Below are 14067 nucleotides of genomic sequence, written 5' to 3'. Positions count from 1 at the left end.
GTTAATCTGCCTTCTCATCCAATATATGAGTTCTTTTAATTTTGGCCATTCTTCACGTGAAGTTATTTTAGGCTTCCTCAACAGTCTCTTTTCTAATGATATGTCAATCTGTTTCAAGGTACCAAAGATGTACTTGGCTATATCATATATCCTGAATAAGAACTTCTCATTCAGATTCTTGCATATGTATCCTGGAGGATCACATACTACAGTTCCTGTATGAAAGTTTGCCAATTCTCCAAGATTGATCTCCGGATGCATCAAATATACCCTATCTCTGTTCAGAGTTATGGCTAACTGAAAGTCAGTCATGCCACCTATTAAGGTAGCTCTAAGCATGCCATGAACAACAACAATCAAACCCTTACTGAACTTGACACCCTTATCTTCGAATGGAGCTAATTTGTAATACAATTGGTGCAGATCATTGTGATTGATGAATATGAAATAAGCCTCCGAGAACTCATGCACCATATTATCTGTTCTCTCAACACTAAAAACTTGGTATACTATACACTGCCATGTTTTCTGTTTGATGTCCACCATCCTCATAATACTTAGCTTTGAGTACACATCTCTGCGCAACTTGCCTATTCTGTGTATAAACTGTTCATATTTTCTCTTGAATACAAGTGGCTTCCTTGTAAATGTATCCACATAATTCTTGATTATGAAATTTGATTCTGACATGAAAAATTTCTAGTGCTTGAATTCAAGTAACCATTCATCCAAATCTACCTTTTCTTTTTCTTTCTCTTTCTCTACCACTACAGTTGGAACCGGTTTCAAAGTTCGAGAAATGAAGTACTCCTGTGGAAGCACCACATCTTTAGCTGATGCTTTCTTTGAATTTTTTTCCATTATTGCTAGCTTTTGACATTCCTTACATAGTTCCCTAAGCTTTATCCTCTCCTTTTTTTCATCTAGAAACTTTTGTTTGACATCTTTCTGTACATTATGTGAACTCTCCATGGCATTCAAAAAATGTGTCAATGCTTCGCTTGTAAACAGAGGAAGTTTTGTAACTTTCAGCACCCTTGGACCCGAAGAACTTTTTAAGTAGTACCGTGGTTCATCAAGGAATACAAATTGATACATAAGCATCAGGTTCTCAAAGCTTTCATCCAAAGGCTCATAAGCATTAATCATTGTCAGGTCTAGATCTAATGCCACTTGCATATCATATAAACCCAAGTTTCTGATGTAAATCCCCATTGACCTTCTTATTCCCACTTCAGCCCAAGAAAGGTCTGCTTGTTTGAAATTCTTCAGGAGGAAAAATTGATCATCTAACTTCAACCTTGGAAAATTAGCACTAGAGATCTGATATACACGATTGTCTGCTCTCATTATTTATAAATCCAAGTAATCCACAGTAGCAAAGGATCTTACGTGGAAATTACAGACTTCAATAATTGGGCTATTTATATTTGTCTCGAAAATGTTTCTCCTTAGTCTGCTTATCATTTTGGAGTACATCATCTACACTTCTCCAGGCCAGTTCCCATCAATTTCATGTTCCAACATGACTTCCTCCTCATCGTCTATTCTGAACATGTGGTTGTAAGACTTAAAAGAGCTGAAAGAGCCATCAGGGTTATGAATAACCATTTTCGAGTCGTCCGAACAAGTTGACTCTGCTGATTCGGCTGTTGTTTCTTGTTTTTCCTCCAGAGGTTGATTGGTTGAGGGAGTAAAGAATTTTTCATGAATTAATTGAATAAATGAATCAAAAGGTGTGAAATGAATGATTGCAAGACATGAGTTTTGAAAAATATGCTCATGTCTGGGTTCTACCTCATCATTTGGGTTTTTAAAGTCCCCATTTGAACTAGGAATGGCGATGGTGTCAATTTTTTTTGTTTCCATCTTCTTCGTCTCATTATAGCCTGCTTCAGTATTATCCACATCCATTCTGTTTTCATCACTATTTCCCTCTTTAATGTTCTCTTCAATTGTTGTATCTGCATTAGATGCCATTCGCAGTGCTGTTGCCTCTTCTTGCCATTAGAGTCATCATCTTCATCATGCTTCCTTTTAGATGACTCAGTTTCTTTCTTGTAACCCATTTGTTGAACATCTCTGCGTATCAACACTGTCATGTACCTTAAATCCGCCAAATCTGCCTTCATTTCATTCAGTTGAGCAGTTGTGGAAATTTTTTTGGTATGAGGCATGTAGGCTTTGGGAATGGCAGGAATGGGATTTCCTTCTGAAGCGGATGGATCAGTTGGAGGTTGGATTGGATTTTTGGTTCTAGCTTGTGTATTGGTGTCATCCATTTGAGACTATCTGAGGGTATATACTTGACTAAGAATGGCAGCTTGGTTCTTAGCTTGTATCTCAATCATCTTATGAGACAAAATGTCAAAGTTTTTGAGGATACAGCTCTAAAAGACCTGAAGTCTTCTTTCGTCATATAGTTTGATTCTAATTTGTGGAGAGTTGTTTGGATGGTTTCTGCTATATTCTTCACACTCTTCAATTCATTTTTTGTTAGAAGGACAGAACTGTCAAGCCCATCAATTTTTTCCACAATTTCCTCCATTGACGTCATCTTCTCGTGTAAACTTCTTATTTCATTTACAGCCATCCATTCATTGATTTTAGAGTGAATCTTTGCAAATTCACTCTTACAAAAGACACTGAAGTTTGGTAAACTCCGTCTGTGTGACAATCGTTGATAGGAAACCAGGATCAACAAATGATCCTGTTTCCAATCCCACAGCAGGTGTGGGTTGGCCTGTTGATGTGACAAACGCATCATGTACAACAAATGTACTTGGAAGTGGAATTTTTTGATGTTCATTCCACCGGGACATCCACCCAATCCTTGACCATCCGTAGAAGGAATGTCTATAGGTGTTAGGGCAGGTTGACAAACAACCTGAACAGGTACGTCATGAAAATGTGTGCTGGTGAAAGGAAGATCAGCAGTTTCTGGGTCTACATTTGGCTCAATATGATGGACTTCCCGACTCAATGTGAGCAAAAGAATGATGAGGATGAGACAAGTGTTCCTCAATTTCAACATTAGCTTCCTCCAACTAAGGAGCTAATGGATTATCTTTGGTTGTCTCAAAATGTTTAGTGAAACATCGCCCTTTTGAGAAGGCGATGAGTGGGTGGGTAGGGTTGATATGAGTGTCGGCATGGGCTCAGTGCCTTTTTCAATACCTTCTACCAGAGAATGTGGAGAGGTAGCAGATGTGGGTGCCCGTCTTTTTGGGGATGGGGCAGGGTCCTCTTCTTTTTTTGACCCTATTCTATCTAAATGCTCTTTTTTATCTCTTCTACCCTGTCTCTCATTCACATTTTCCCTTATCTACACTTTTAGGAGACATAACCCTCTATGTCTCCTCCCCAACACTCTTTTCTTTTGACCCTTCACCACTCGTCCTAGGTGGAAGTGCTTCTTGGGTAGGGTTTGCCGGTTCTGGCAGTCCCATAGAAGCGCAATATTCTCTAAGTACCTTATTATCATTCCAAATATATGCTCTTAATTCCAACGGCAGTGGCATATGATTTCTAAAATTAGAAAGAAGAGTAGATAACCTCAGTGAATCCATGTAGAATTGTGGGGCCATCTCCTCCTCTTTTACTGGAATGTTCGGTCGTAAGTGCATTTCCCCCTTCACACAAAGTTGGAAGAATCTCATAAATGGTATGTACCTAGGTGGCTTTGCATTGTATGTTTTAATTTCTTCCATGAATAGTGATGCATAATCATAATGCATGTTGAAAGATATTCCATGGGAGATTGTTAATGTTGGCCTTGATGCTTGATCCAGGCTTGAAGCTTTGGGAGATAAACATCGATTGATACAGGAGAACAAGCATTACCAAACAGGTGGTAAACCTTTCCTCCTGAAACTGCTTAGTGTTGAAAAGGGATCTTTGTATCCCAATGAGATCAAGTCTTTAATCATCTTCTCTTGAGATGGTAGGGCATCAAAATCTGATTTTCCCAACACTTCATTGTTATTTGGAAGGAAGAGCATCTTCCTTATCAGTTCAAGGGACAGGGAAAAACCGTATCCACCTACAGTTGAAGTAATCTCATTTTGTTCCTCATCATAGGTTAGATTCTTCCACCACTGTTGAAGATATTGAACAGGAACTTCATACCTTCTGGTGAACATCCTTTTCAGAGGGTGTCTTTTAAGCATCTCAATAACAATTTGATGCTCGGGTTTGAATTTTTCGGAGTCCAGATTTAGGGCACTGTTGTTTTCCTTAATGACATCATATTCAAATTCCGGTAAAATAGTCTGACTTACATCTGGCTCTGCAATAGCTACAGATATAGCAGCAGTCTGTGCTGGTTGGCTTTCATGAGCATCTCCCACTTTCCCTTGAGATTCAGTGGGTTCGTGGTTGTGTTCTTTAGGCTTTTCAGTGACCTGTTCGTCATTTGGCACCGGAATCGGGTCCGGATGATTGAATTCGGTGTTAGCTGATGGAGATTGGTTTCCTAAAGGAAGGGAGACATGTTTCTGGATAACAACTTTAATGTTTTCAATCAGGATAGAGGTACCCTGGTTGACCTCATTGTCAGAATCAGAAGAAAAAGAAGGTTCGAAGAAGGTTTTGGTGGTATGGATTGTTTTCTAGACGTTGGACTATGAGTTAGCCATTGATGGATTGCTTTGGTGTTCTATGATTGCAAGAGGTAAGTTCATATGAGGAAAATGAAGGCGGGACTAATGACGCTTCACATATATGGAGTCTATATTTGGTTTTAAATTTTAATAAAGAACTCGAAAGGTTTGTTTATAGAGTGACATGTGGAAGTGTAGAGTACTTATTGGACTCATTAAGCGTGCCAATTTAAAATCATCGTATTTTATAAAAATGTTTAATTACCACTACGATGTAGGTTAATGGTTGGTCGTATCATATACGAACACATGGTTGACAACAGTCTTAGGTGCATTTTAGGCGAAGGAATGTGTTGAAAGTCTTGAATGTCAAGAGTTTGCTGATGAACTTTGAATTTCATTTCAGTGTTGTAGGTCTGAATGTGCCCAGATCTGGAACTCTGATCCTTGCATTTTCAGACTTAGTACATCTGAATTACAAAGACTCGGTAGGATAATTTTTTCCCCCCAAGCGATATTTCCATATCTGTATAGACTTTATACACTATCTTTTGTTATGTTACAGTAAATATTTGTAAATTAACCGTTAGGAAAGCCATCAAGTTGTTAAACTCCATATCAAAATGTTCAAGTCTGGAATGTACAGAGTCAGTTTCTTGCTTCCGCACTTATAACCACCATCTTACATCTGGAACCAACTTCAAACTTAGAAATATGTATGCACAACGGACGGCATGGGAAGACTTCCTCAGCCTACAGATTTGAACGTACAAAAAATTGTTCCAGACTTGCAATCCGTATTACGAAGTCTGGGTTGGGGGAAAACTTTTTCCTAAGATCAGACTTCCATATCTGTATAAATCTTATAAACTACCCTTCGTCATGTGAGAGTCAATATTTGAAAATTAGTCCCTAGGAAAGTCACTAAAATTGTTAAAGTCCATATTAAAATGTTCGTGACTGAAATGTATATAGTTACTTCCTCACATCTAAATTTATAACTGAAGCCGTAAATCTGGTACACCACGTTCGTACTTGGACGTGGACAGACTACACAACTTCAGAATTTTCATAAATTCATAAACTCAAAATTTCAGTTATCGTCGGTTATAATCTCCATAAAATCGGGAATTTATAATCGTGGGATGTGGGTTTAAATTGTAATTCAATTTCCGTTCTTCTCACTACTCAAATTGGCAACTTTTCTCAACTTCAAACCAGAACAACAAAAACGAATTGCTTACCTCCTGTGAGGTATGATAACTTCTTTTGATTAACCTACTTCAAAAATTTGGTTAATTAATACATGTTTTTCCTTCTACAAATTAATGGCTGTGAACAATATTACATTCATTCAAGATCTTGACATACAAAAGGATGACTTCACTGTGAAGGTCCGAATTGTTAGACTGTGGAAGCAACCAGTGTTTAAAAACCCGAATGAAATATATTTCTTTGAAATGATATTAATGGATAAACATGTAAATTCTTATATTTTTTTCAAGCTTTAGTATTGTCAGCATGATATTGAATAATTTTCTAAACTGTTTAAGATCTTCACATCATCACTACTCATTGATTTTTCATTTTTATGTTATTAGGGCACTAAAATACAAGCAAATGTCCCACAAAAAAGGGTTCCTAAGTTCAGGAACTTAATTCAGGAAGGGGCTACAATTTTCGTTAAGAATCCTACAATTGCTCGACATGCATCGAAGTACATGTTAACTGATAATACAAACAAGTTAAGTTTGTATTACAAAACTTCTCTGTCAAATTGTCGGGATTTTAAGGGTTCCATTTTTGGTTTCTCATTTGTGAAATTTGCAAATCTTATATCCAAAAGTATCCTAGAACATACAGCAGTTGGTGAGTGAATTAAATCCTTTTACATTGATTGTATTGTTTAAATAAACTATATACTGTACTGTCATTGAAGTTAGATGTTGTTATGTTAACTTTTTGATAATTACATAGATGTAATTGGTGATGTTATTGCTTGTGAGACAATGGTGACTTTTCCAGGTAATAATGGAAAAGCCAAAAGAAGGATGCAGGTTGAGATGCAGGATTTGGAGTAAGTGTTTTACTTTAATTTACTAACAGTGATCTTCAGAAACTATATAATTCTTTTTTTACAATTTATTTAGAGGGATTAAAATGCAAGTGACATTGTGGGATGCGTTCACTCAGGAATTGAATGATTATGTTTCTACTAACAAGGACAACGAGATTGTTATTCTTGTTATTCAGTTTGCAATGGTCAAAATTTACAGAGGTTTGTCTGATTCATAACATATATAGTTCTTTCAAGCAATGTTGTGTTAACTTGCTTCATTTGATTGTTTCAGAAAGACCATTTCTTTCTAACTCATTCAATGGAACGAGGTTGTTCACCAATTCGGATATTGATGAAATCAAGGATTTTAAGAAAAGGACAGCAATTTTTATTTATTATTTATTTTTGTTATATCTTATATTTCCCTAATATACATTGTTGTTTACTTATATTTCGATTCAATAGTTTGATTCGGGAAAGTGGCGAATCTAAATCGTCATAACAGATTTCAATGCTCTCTGGATTATCTTATTCATATCGTGAAGATTTTCTAGACGGAACCAGTAGAGCAAACATTGTTGAAATTAGTGAGACTGTTGAGGTACTTATTTTTTTAAATTGTGTCTATACATTCAGTAATTGCATTTTATCGTAACATATCGTACTTTATACAGGCGAAATCACTAATTATATTAGGAACGGTGAAAGCATTTAGGAAGGATGTCCCTTGGTTTTACATGGGTTGCACGAGGTGTAACCGCAAGGTTCGACCCATGTACACTATAACTGACAAGGATGATGGATCTGGTATGAAAGAAGAGAGTGAAAGTTTTGATTGTATGACTGACAGACGTAGAGGTAAAATGACAGGGGTGTTGACAAAGTAAGTAACAATTACATAACAGTGCTTTTCATTAACTTTTGCACACTCACATTAATGCTCACTTAATAATCATGTAGGTTCAGAATTTCTTTGAGAGTTCAAGATGATACTGGAATTGTATCATTGACATTATTTGATCGAGAAGCTAATAAAGTTTTGAATCAAACGGCAACAGAGTTGTTTGAAAAAGTTTGAGAGGTATGATTAGAAGTCTTATCTTTTTTCATAAGTTATTTTTTTGGACTCCAAATGCATGTTAATGTAAAAGTTGTTTTTTTTGTTAGAGTGGTGATTTAGATATGTTTCCGGATGACTTGGATGTTTTGCTTGATCGGAGGTTTGCAATAAAGATTGACATAACTGTTACAATATTAAAAACACCTGTTTCATTTATGGCATTTCAATGTTAACAGATGATGATGCCAATTTGAATGAATTGGAGATGAGATGCGCTTCTCAACAGGTGCTGATTATCATTTGCAGAAAATATGATCCAATTTAGTCTAAAATCTTTGTTAGTCTAACATTATTTGACAATTTACTCTGCAGCCTGCTGAATCAGAATCAGTAAATCTGCATTCAACAGATTTCAGTTCTCAAGATCAGCTAAAGGTACTATGAATGCCATCTTCAATGTAATTTGTAAATTGAACTGAGCAACCAATTCTTCAAATGCAATAACTAATTATTGTTTTATTTGAACGATGCTGTTTCATTGACTGGTGAGAATGCAACACCATCCGATGTCGATAAGAGCACTGCAGACAGTCCGGAATCAGAAGAGAAGTTGTTTGATAGAAGGCTTGGGAAAGGATTTGATAGGAAGCGGCTTTTTGAAAGTTGGTCTGATGCCGATCAGGAAGGAAAATGATCGGCTATAAAAACATTAAAGATCCCTAAATTTGAAAAGGAATATTATTGCTTTTGATGAACAATTACATTGAAACTTGTATTTGGTATTGTCTTGGTGGTTGAATTTTAGTTTGGACAATGATTTTTGCATTGGTGATTATGTTATGATACACACTTTCATTACTATTTGTGTTGGATCTGATATTAAACTCATTTGCATTACATAATTTGGTAATGCTTGATTTTCATGTTCATGAAAATTATATTTGGTTGTAAATATTTAACTATATTTGGACGAAGAGGTTTTGGGCAGATGAATAACAGGCTGTACATGATCAGATGGGCTTTACTTTGAATCCTTCTAGGCCTTCATTGATTTATTGCACGGCCTCTGTATACTGCATGCAGATATTCAGACTCGCTATACAGAGCTCTCAAGTATGCAGAGTTGTTCTTCAGCCTACTTTGAAGATTAGAAGCCTTGTATTAAACTTAGTTGCACTTGCAAATTAAGTCTAAGACTGGGAAGGTAAGTCTCTATAACTCCTTTGCTTGGTCGTTCTTTTCCCCATCTGTGCTTGTTGATGTTTATTTGAAAATTCTGAAAAGTTGCAATACGTGATACACGAATCAGAGGGGATGTGATTCATCTTCATGCTTAACAAGAGGATTTCTGGTATTAAGTATTTACCTTTTTTTGGACCCAGAGGTTGTACAGACACGGACGAAAGGTTGTATTGCACTAGAGGAGCTTTTATTTGGGCTTACCTTTGGCTCGCAAGTCTACACAGAGACAGAGCTCTTACTCAACAGTTAAGTGTATCATATACAAAGGCAGTCACGTATTTCGATGATCACAAAAGCTTCTAAATGAATACTTATTTCATGAACCCTAGGTCTGATATCCTTTTCCAGAGTTAAATTAGATGGTTACTCAGAGTCGTAAATCTGTAGGAAACTTATTTACATAGAGGCTCTACATTGAACATGTAGAGCCTCTATACAGGTCTGCATTGAGTATGGAAGCAACTTCAGGTGCATTGCATGGTACATGCAGATAGTCTGCATAGTTCTGTATGAAGCACAGAGTCAGGATCAGAGGTTATACGTAGCACGTGGAGAGACAAATTTCTTACTCAAGAGCTAAGTGTATTATGTACAAAGGTCGTCTTCTATGTCAATTATCATAGAGATCATCTTACATGAAGCAGAGATACCACCCCTGGAGCCAGAGAAGGAGCCAAAATTATTCTAAGGTCAATCCATAATCTGTTGGAGTTTCGAAAACTTCTTAGGAGGTTCATCAGGCTTCAAAACATCTAGACCTTCTAGTCTTAGCATTTTTTTTGTTAACTTTCAAGCATTGAACTTTCGTTTCAATCGTATTGTACTTTCTGAATAGTTAATGTAAAACAGAGGTTCTTTTTAACCTCTGCCTTCAATTAGACTTATGTTTTTAATTCAAGTAAGAGCCTGCCTTCTTTTTAACTTCTGTTGGAGTATCGAGAACTTCTTATGTTTTTCTTCCTTTTTCCTAATTTAAGAAAAAAGATTAGATACAAAAACGTTAAAAATCCCTGAACTTTAGAAGTAATATTCGTGGTTCTGATGTACAACTACATTGTCTCTCGTATTTGGTACTGTTTTTGTGATTGGATTTTGGTTTGTACAATGATCTGTTAATTGGTCAATGTAGTATGCTATACCTTTACTATTTGTTTTGGATTTAGTATTAAACTTATTTGCATGAGCAATACAGAGGCTCTACACTTAAGTGTTGAGAAAGAGCTCTGTATCTTCATGTGCTACGTTGAGGCTCCCCTTCTTCATACAAACCTTAACAGAGGTTCTGCACGTGCAACGACGTCACTCTAACCCTGCCTCCGTGGTTCATACAGAGCTACACAGAGGCTCTACACTAAAGTGTTGAGAAAGAGCTATGTCTCTTCATGCCCTACGTTGAGGCTCCGCCTCTTACTTTGAAAGTGGACTTCAAACTTGTAACTCTGGATCGTCTGAGTCTTAATTCTGGAAAATTTATTCACCCTTGTGTCTGTCAAGCCTCACTCCATTCTTCATACAGACGTTGTTGGATCTGAATTCGACTTTGGTATTGATCTAACACTCTAATCAAGCTCTAAAACAAAAGAAGTGCAGAGTATTAAGAACACACAGTATTGATGAAGAAGATGAACACAAGAGATTTGCTCCAAAGGTTTTCAATTCATTCAATTGAAAAATTTGACGTTTACAATACTGGAAGCACACTGATTACAAAGATCCTATCCGCTATTTATACTAGTTCCTAACGACCTTAGAGACCAGATCTTGACRCGTGTCTTCATCTGAGCCRTCCAAATAAAKTCRATTATTCCCTAGTCACGTGAGAAGCATATGCGGCTAACAACCTTTGAAAAYTGTTGGAACARAAACTTCACARAAGACAAAATCCRCAGACCCTCTGTGAGCCATCTCAGAGGCTCTGCTGTAATTGACTTGCATGTTCTATTTGACAGAGGACTATTTTCCAGAACCTCTGTGAGAGACATCAGAGGTTCTGTCATACTTCACTTGTTCGATCAAACGGCTTCTGTCGCTTAGTTCTCTGTTGTCTTCTGTGGAGTTATCCTTCTGTCAAGACTTACAGTATACTTTTTCTATACTTTTACAAAATAGGAATAATTGAGCTAACAATCTCCCCCTAAGTATGAAAAAGTAATTTTAGACAGTTGGGTGCAAGAATTGACTTAATGAAAAGAATACAAGAGGAGATTACAATCATCCTCTGCAAAAATGTTATAGGCCTATACTATTACAAGAGATTACTCCACAGCAGAGTTTGGAAAATCATCTACGACATATTGCAGGTCAGTCTTGACAGTCTTGTAGACCTTGAAAATCCATTCTCTGAAGGAGACTTGTATCTTAATTGTTTCCAGAAGGTTGGTCACTTCATCCGCCCTTATTCGCCCTTTCTGCACCTTTGTCACCACCAAGTTGAACACCCACTCGAGAGACTCTGTGGAATACTTGTGCGTCTCTTTTGGATCGAAGAATCTTAGAATCTCATCCTTGTCCAAGAAAACAAACCCAAAGATAGGATTGTGGACAATGGTGTTGGGATGAAATCTAAGCAGCCAACTAGGTCTGTTCTTTGGAGGATAAATTTTCAGATCTGGCTGGGCCAACCTCATAGCAATGTCGAAATCTTTCTGGCTGTAGAATTTGACTTGAGCGCGCATTACCTCAATCATCCATCTGAGAGAAATCGAATATGTTGACCTCCTCTCCATGTATTTGTTTAAGATCTTGTGTAAGAATATTAGGTCAAATACGCAGAGGTTGTGGAGGTCAGCATCCGTGAAAGAGTAAAGGTTGCCATCATCCCTCTTCACCACGTATTGAGTGTTTAGCACGGTCTTCTTTAGCATAGTGCGTGGAGAAATGGTTTCGAGTGAAATGATCACATGCTCTGAGAAGACCTGCTCTGGTGGCCTGGTGAGTTTCGAGAAGTGGAACTTTGCAATGGCAGAGGGCATTCCTGTTAGCTCTGGGTCATAAGGGGGCTCTGTGTCTGAGGATGAGTAACGCTACCGCAGAATCTCCTCAACAGTGGTTACGGGCTCTGTGCGCACCCTTTGTGTAGGAATCTTGTTCATGGATTCAATGATCTCAGATACCCTCCCCACCATGGCAGACTCTGGCGTTCTGGATTCTTCTTTGAGTATAGGCCTCTAGGTAGACCCCTCAGGTAGGATTGGCTTGACAGTTCCTACCAGAGCGTCAAACGTACCCGTGGACGTTTCTTCCGGTATCTTTGCAAGTTTGGAAGAAGAGCCTTCTCCAACTCTGGGGATGGGGACTCTGCCCTTTTTCGCCTGTGCCTCTGCCAAAGAAGCCTTTAGTGCTCGAACAAGATCAGGGTCATCATATTCTTCTTCATTGATCTCCTCCAGCATGTTAGAGCTTGACCCCTTCTGTGGCGACTCCTCTACTGCTTTACCCTTGCCTTTCCCCTTAGGCTCTGGAGATTTGTCTTTTGAGAATAGGGCAGCAGCAGAGTCCACTATTTTTATTGGTTTGGCAGAGGTTGTCTTCTTTGGTTCTGTATTTTTCTCCCCCTCATGACGATCAGGGTCATCACCTCCCTGATCATCATGGATTTGAGTGGCCTCGGTCTTGCATGTAGTGAGGGGAGCCTTCTTCAATTGCCTTAGAACTTTGGAAGCCGCCTTCTCCATCTTCTCTATTACCATTTCATCATTCAGAGTGGCGGTGTTGATATCCATCTCTGTGGCCCATTTCATTTTAGAGATGCAACGATAGATTTCATTTCGGAATGATTCACCTTCTTTGACGAGTTGCTTCGTGCAGTCTCTAATGGATTCATTTGTAGCTCTGGCCTCTTTGAGAAGATGGCCGTTGTATTTCCGCATGGTCTCTCCAAGGGCTTCAACCATTGCGTCTAGCTCTCTGCGAGTGGCTAGATGGTTAATGTTAGCCCTGGAGGATGAAGAATCGATGCCATAAGTGATCGCAGAGGAGAACGTCTATTTGATCTCATCCTTGAAGGCAGAATAGTTGGTGTAGCCGGCGGAATCTACATCTGCGGCATATTGGGCGGCAACCTTTGTTAATTTTGTTTTGAGCGTGTGGATTGAAGAGGGGTTGAGAGACAGTGCACTAAAGGCTTCTGTGAGATAATCTTTTTTGAGGACAGAGCTCTGAAGGGCTGATAAGGTCGCCTTGAGTTTAGAAGTTGTAGAAGTCAACTCCTTCAGAGCCTCTGTTAGAGGTGTAAGTGCCTTTGTCGTCGGTGAGGAGGAGAACAAGCTTTTCAACTCATCCATCCTCTTGAATACCTCTGTGGCGAAGGTTTGTAACTCCTCCTTCGTCACATAGGCACTTGGGGAACCTAGATCACCAACACATGGTAACCTAGTTGCCTTGGAGTGTAAGGCGCCCTCAGTGACTGATTTGGCGTAGTCATCTCGGGACTTCCACCAGATCCTCGGACATCCCCAATTGGAGAGCCTACCGGTGTTCTTTCGATTTCGTGCCTAATAGGTTTAGAGCCTAATTGGGCAGAGGGATTGAGTGGAGACTTTGGGTGTTCTAGACCCGCAACCTCTGTGATTCTCTCGCATGCCTCTGAAGCATGACTTGGTGGTTCACTCATGTGTGGAGGGGCAACAGATGCCTTTCTTTGTAGTGTCGAGTCCTTGGGCGAATGGATTCTTTTGATAAAACTATCATCCTTTTGAGAGGATGATGGAGTATTATGGGATTCCCAGTTTGTGCATTCGACAGAGGACGAAAGAATGTCCTCTGCGAGGTTTGTTGGTTTAGGGTTCAGCATGTGCACACTTTCTTCAATAGGGATTGCCTCTAGAACAGGGTCCCTAGACATGTGGGTTGCACAGGGAGGGGGGCTTGGATGTGTGCCTTCGACATCTTTTCAACCCTCGTCTAACTCCACTTTTTCCTCTTCGTCGTCTAATACGACTTCTGTCCCCAAATTTACCACCTCTATGGGCGCTGAAAAACTCTGCTGGAGATTGAAGATTACATCTTGTATTTGCTCAGAGGGGGACGCTTCTAGAATAGTCTTGCACAACCTTCTGCGCTTAGGTACAGCCTCTGCCGGGCCTTCTTGAATTTCAGCCTCTGTG

The 14067-nt window shown here is 38.7% G+C and overlaps 1 protein-coding gene across 1 annotated transcript; it reads left to right on the top strand.

Moving 5' to 3' along the window:
* Window positions 1-5929: 5929 nt before the first annotated feature.
* LOC112503817 lies at window positions 5930-8414 on the top strand. The gene is made up of 10 exons (XM_025107810.1): window positions 5930-6082; window positions 6203-6470; window positions 6579-6678; window positions 6752-6879; window positions 7206-7261; window positions 7335-7543; window positions 7621-7732; window positions 7828-7938; window positions 8093-8155; window positions 8271-8414. The coding sequence occupies exons 1-10, from the start codon at window positions 5930-5932 to the stop codon at window positions 8412-8414; spliced, it is 1344 nt and encodes a 447-aa protein (XP_024963578.1).
* Window positions 8415-14067: the final 5653 nt, after the last annotated feature.

Source organism: Cynara cardunculus, unplaced genomic scaffold, assembly GCF_001531365.2.
Source record: "Cynara cardunculus var. scolymus isolate 2C unplaced genomic scaffold, CcrdV1 Un_Scaffold_3901, whole genome shotgun sequence".
NCBI lineage: Eukaryota > Viridiplantae > Streptophyta > Magnoliopsida > Asterales > Asteraceae > Cynara > Cynara cardunculus.
Note: the sequence above shows the minus strand (reverse complement) of the source record. Positions and strands in the feature narration are given on the sequence as shown.

What these genes read in the sequence shown, in the direction of transcription:
- LOC112503817 (XM_025107810.1), top strand. Translation starts at nt 5,930, where the DNA reads ATGGCTGTGAACAATATTACATTCATTCAAGATCTTGACATACAAAAG. An exon ending in AATGGTCAAAATTTACAGAG is followed by an intron (nt 6,880 to 7,205) that starts GTTTGTCTGATT and finishes CATATCGTGAAG; the next exon opens with ATTTTCTAGACGGAACCAGT. An exon ending in AAACACCTGTTTCATTTATG is followed by an intron (nt 7,939 to 8,092) that starts GCATTTCAATGT and finishes TTTACTCTGCAG; the next exon opens with CCTGCTGAATCAGAATCAGT.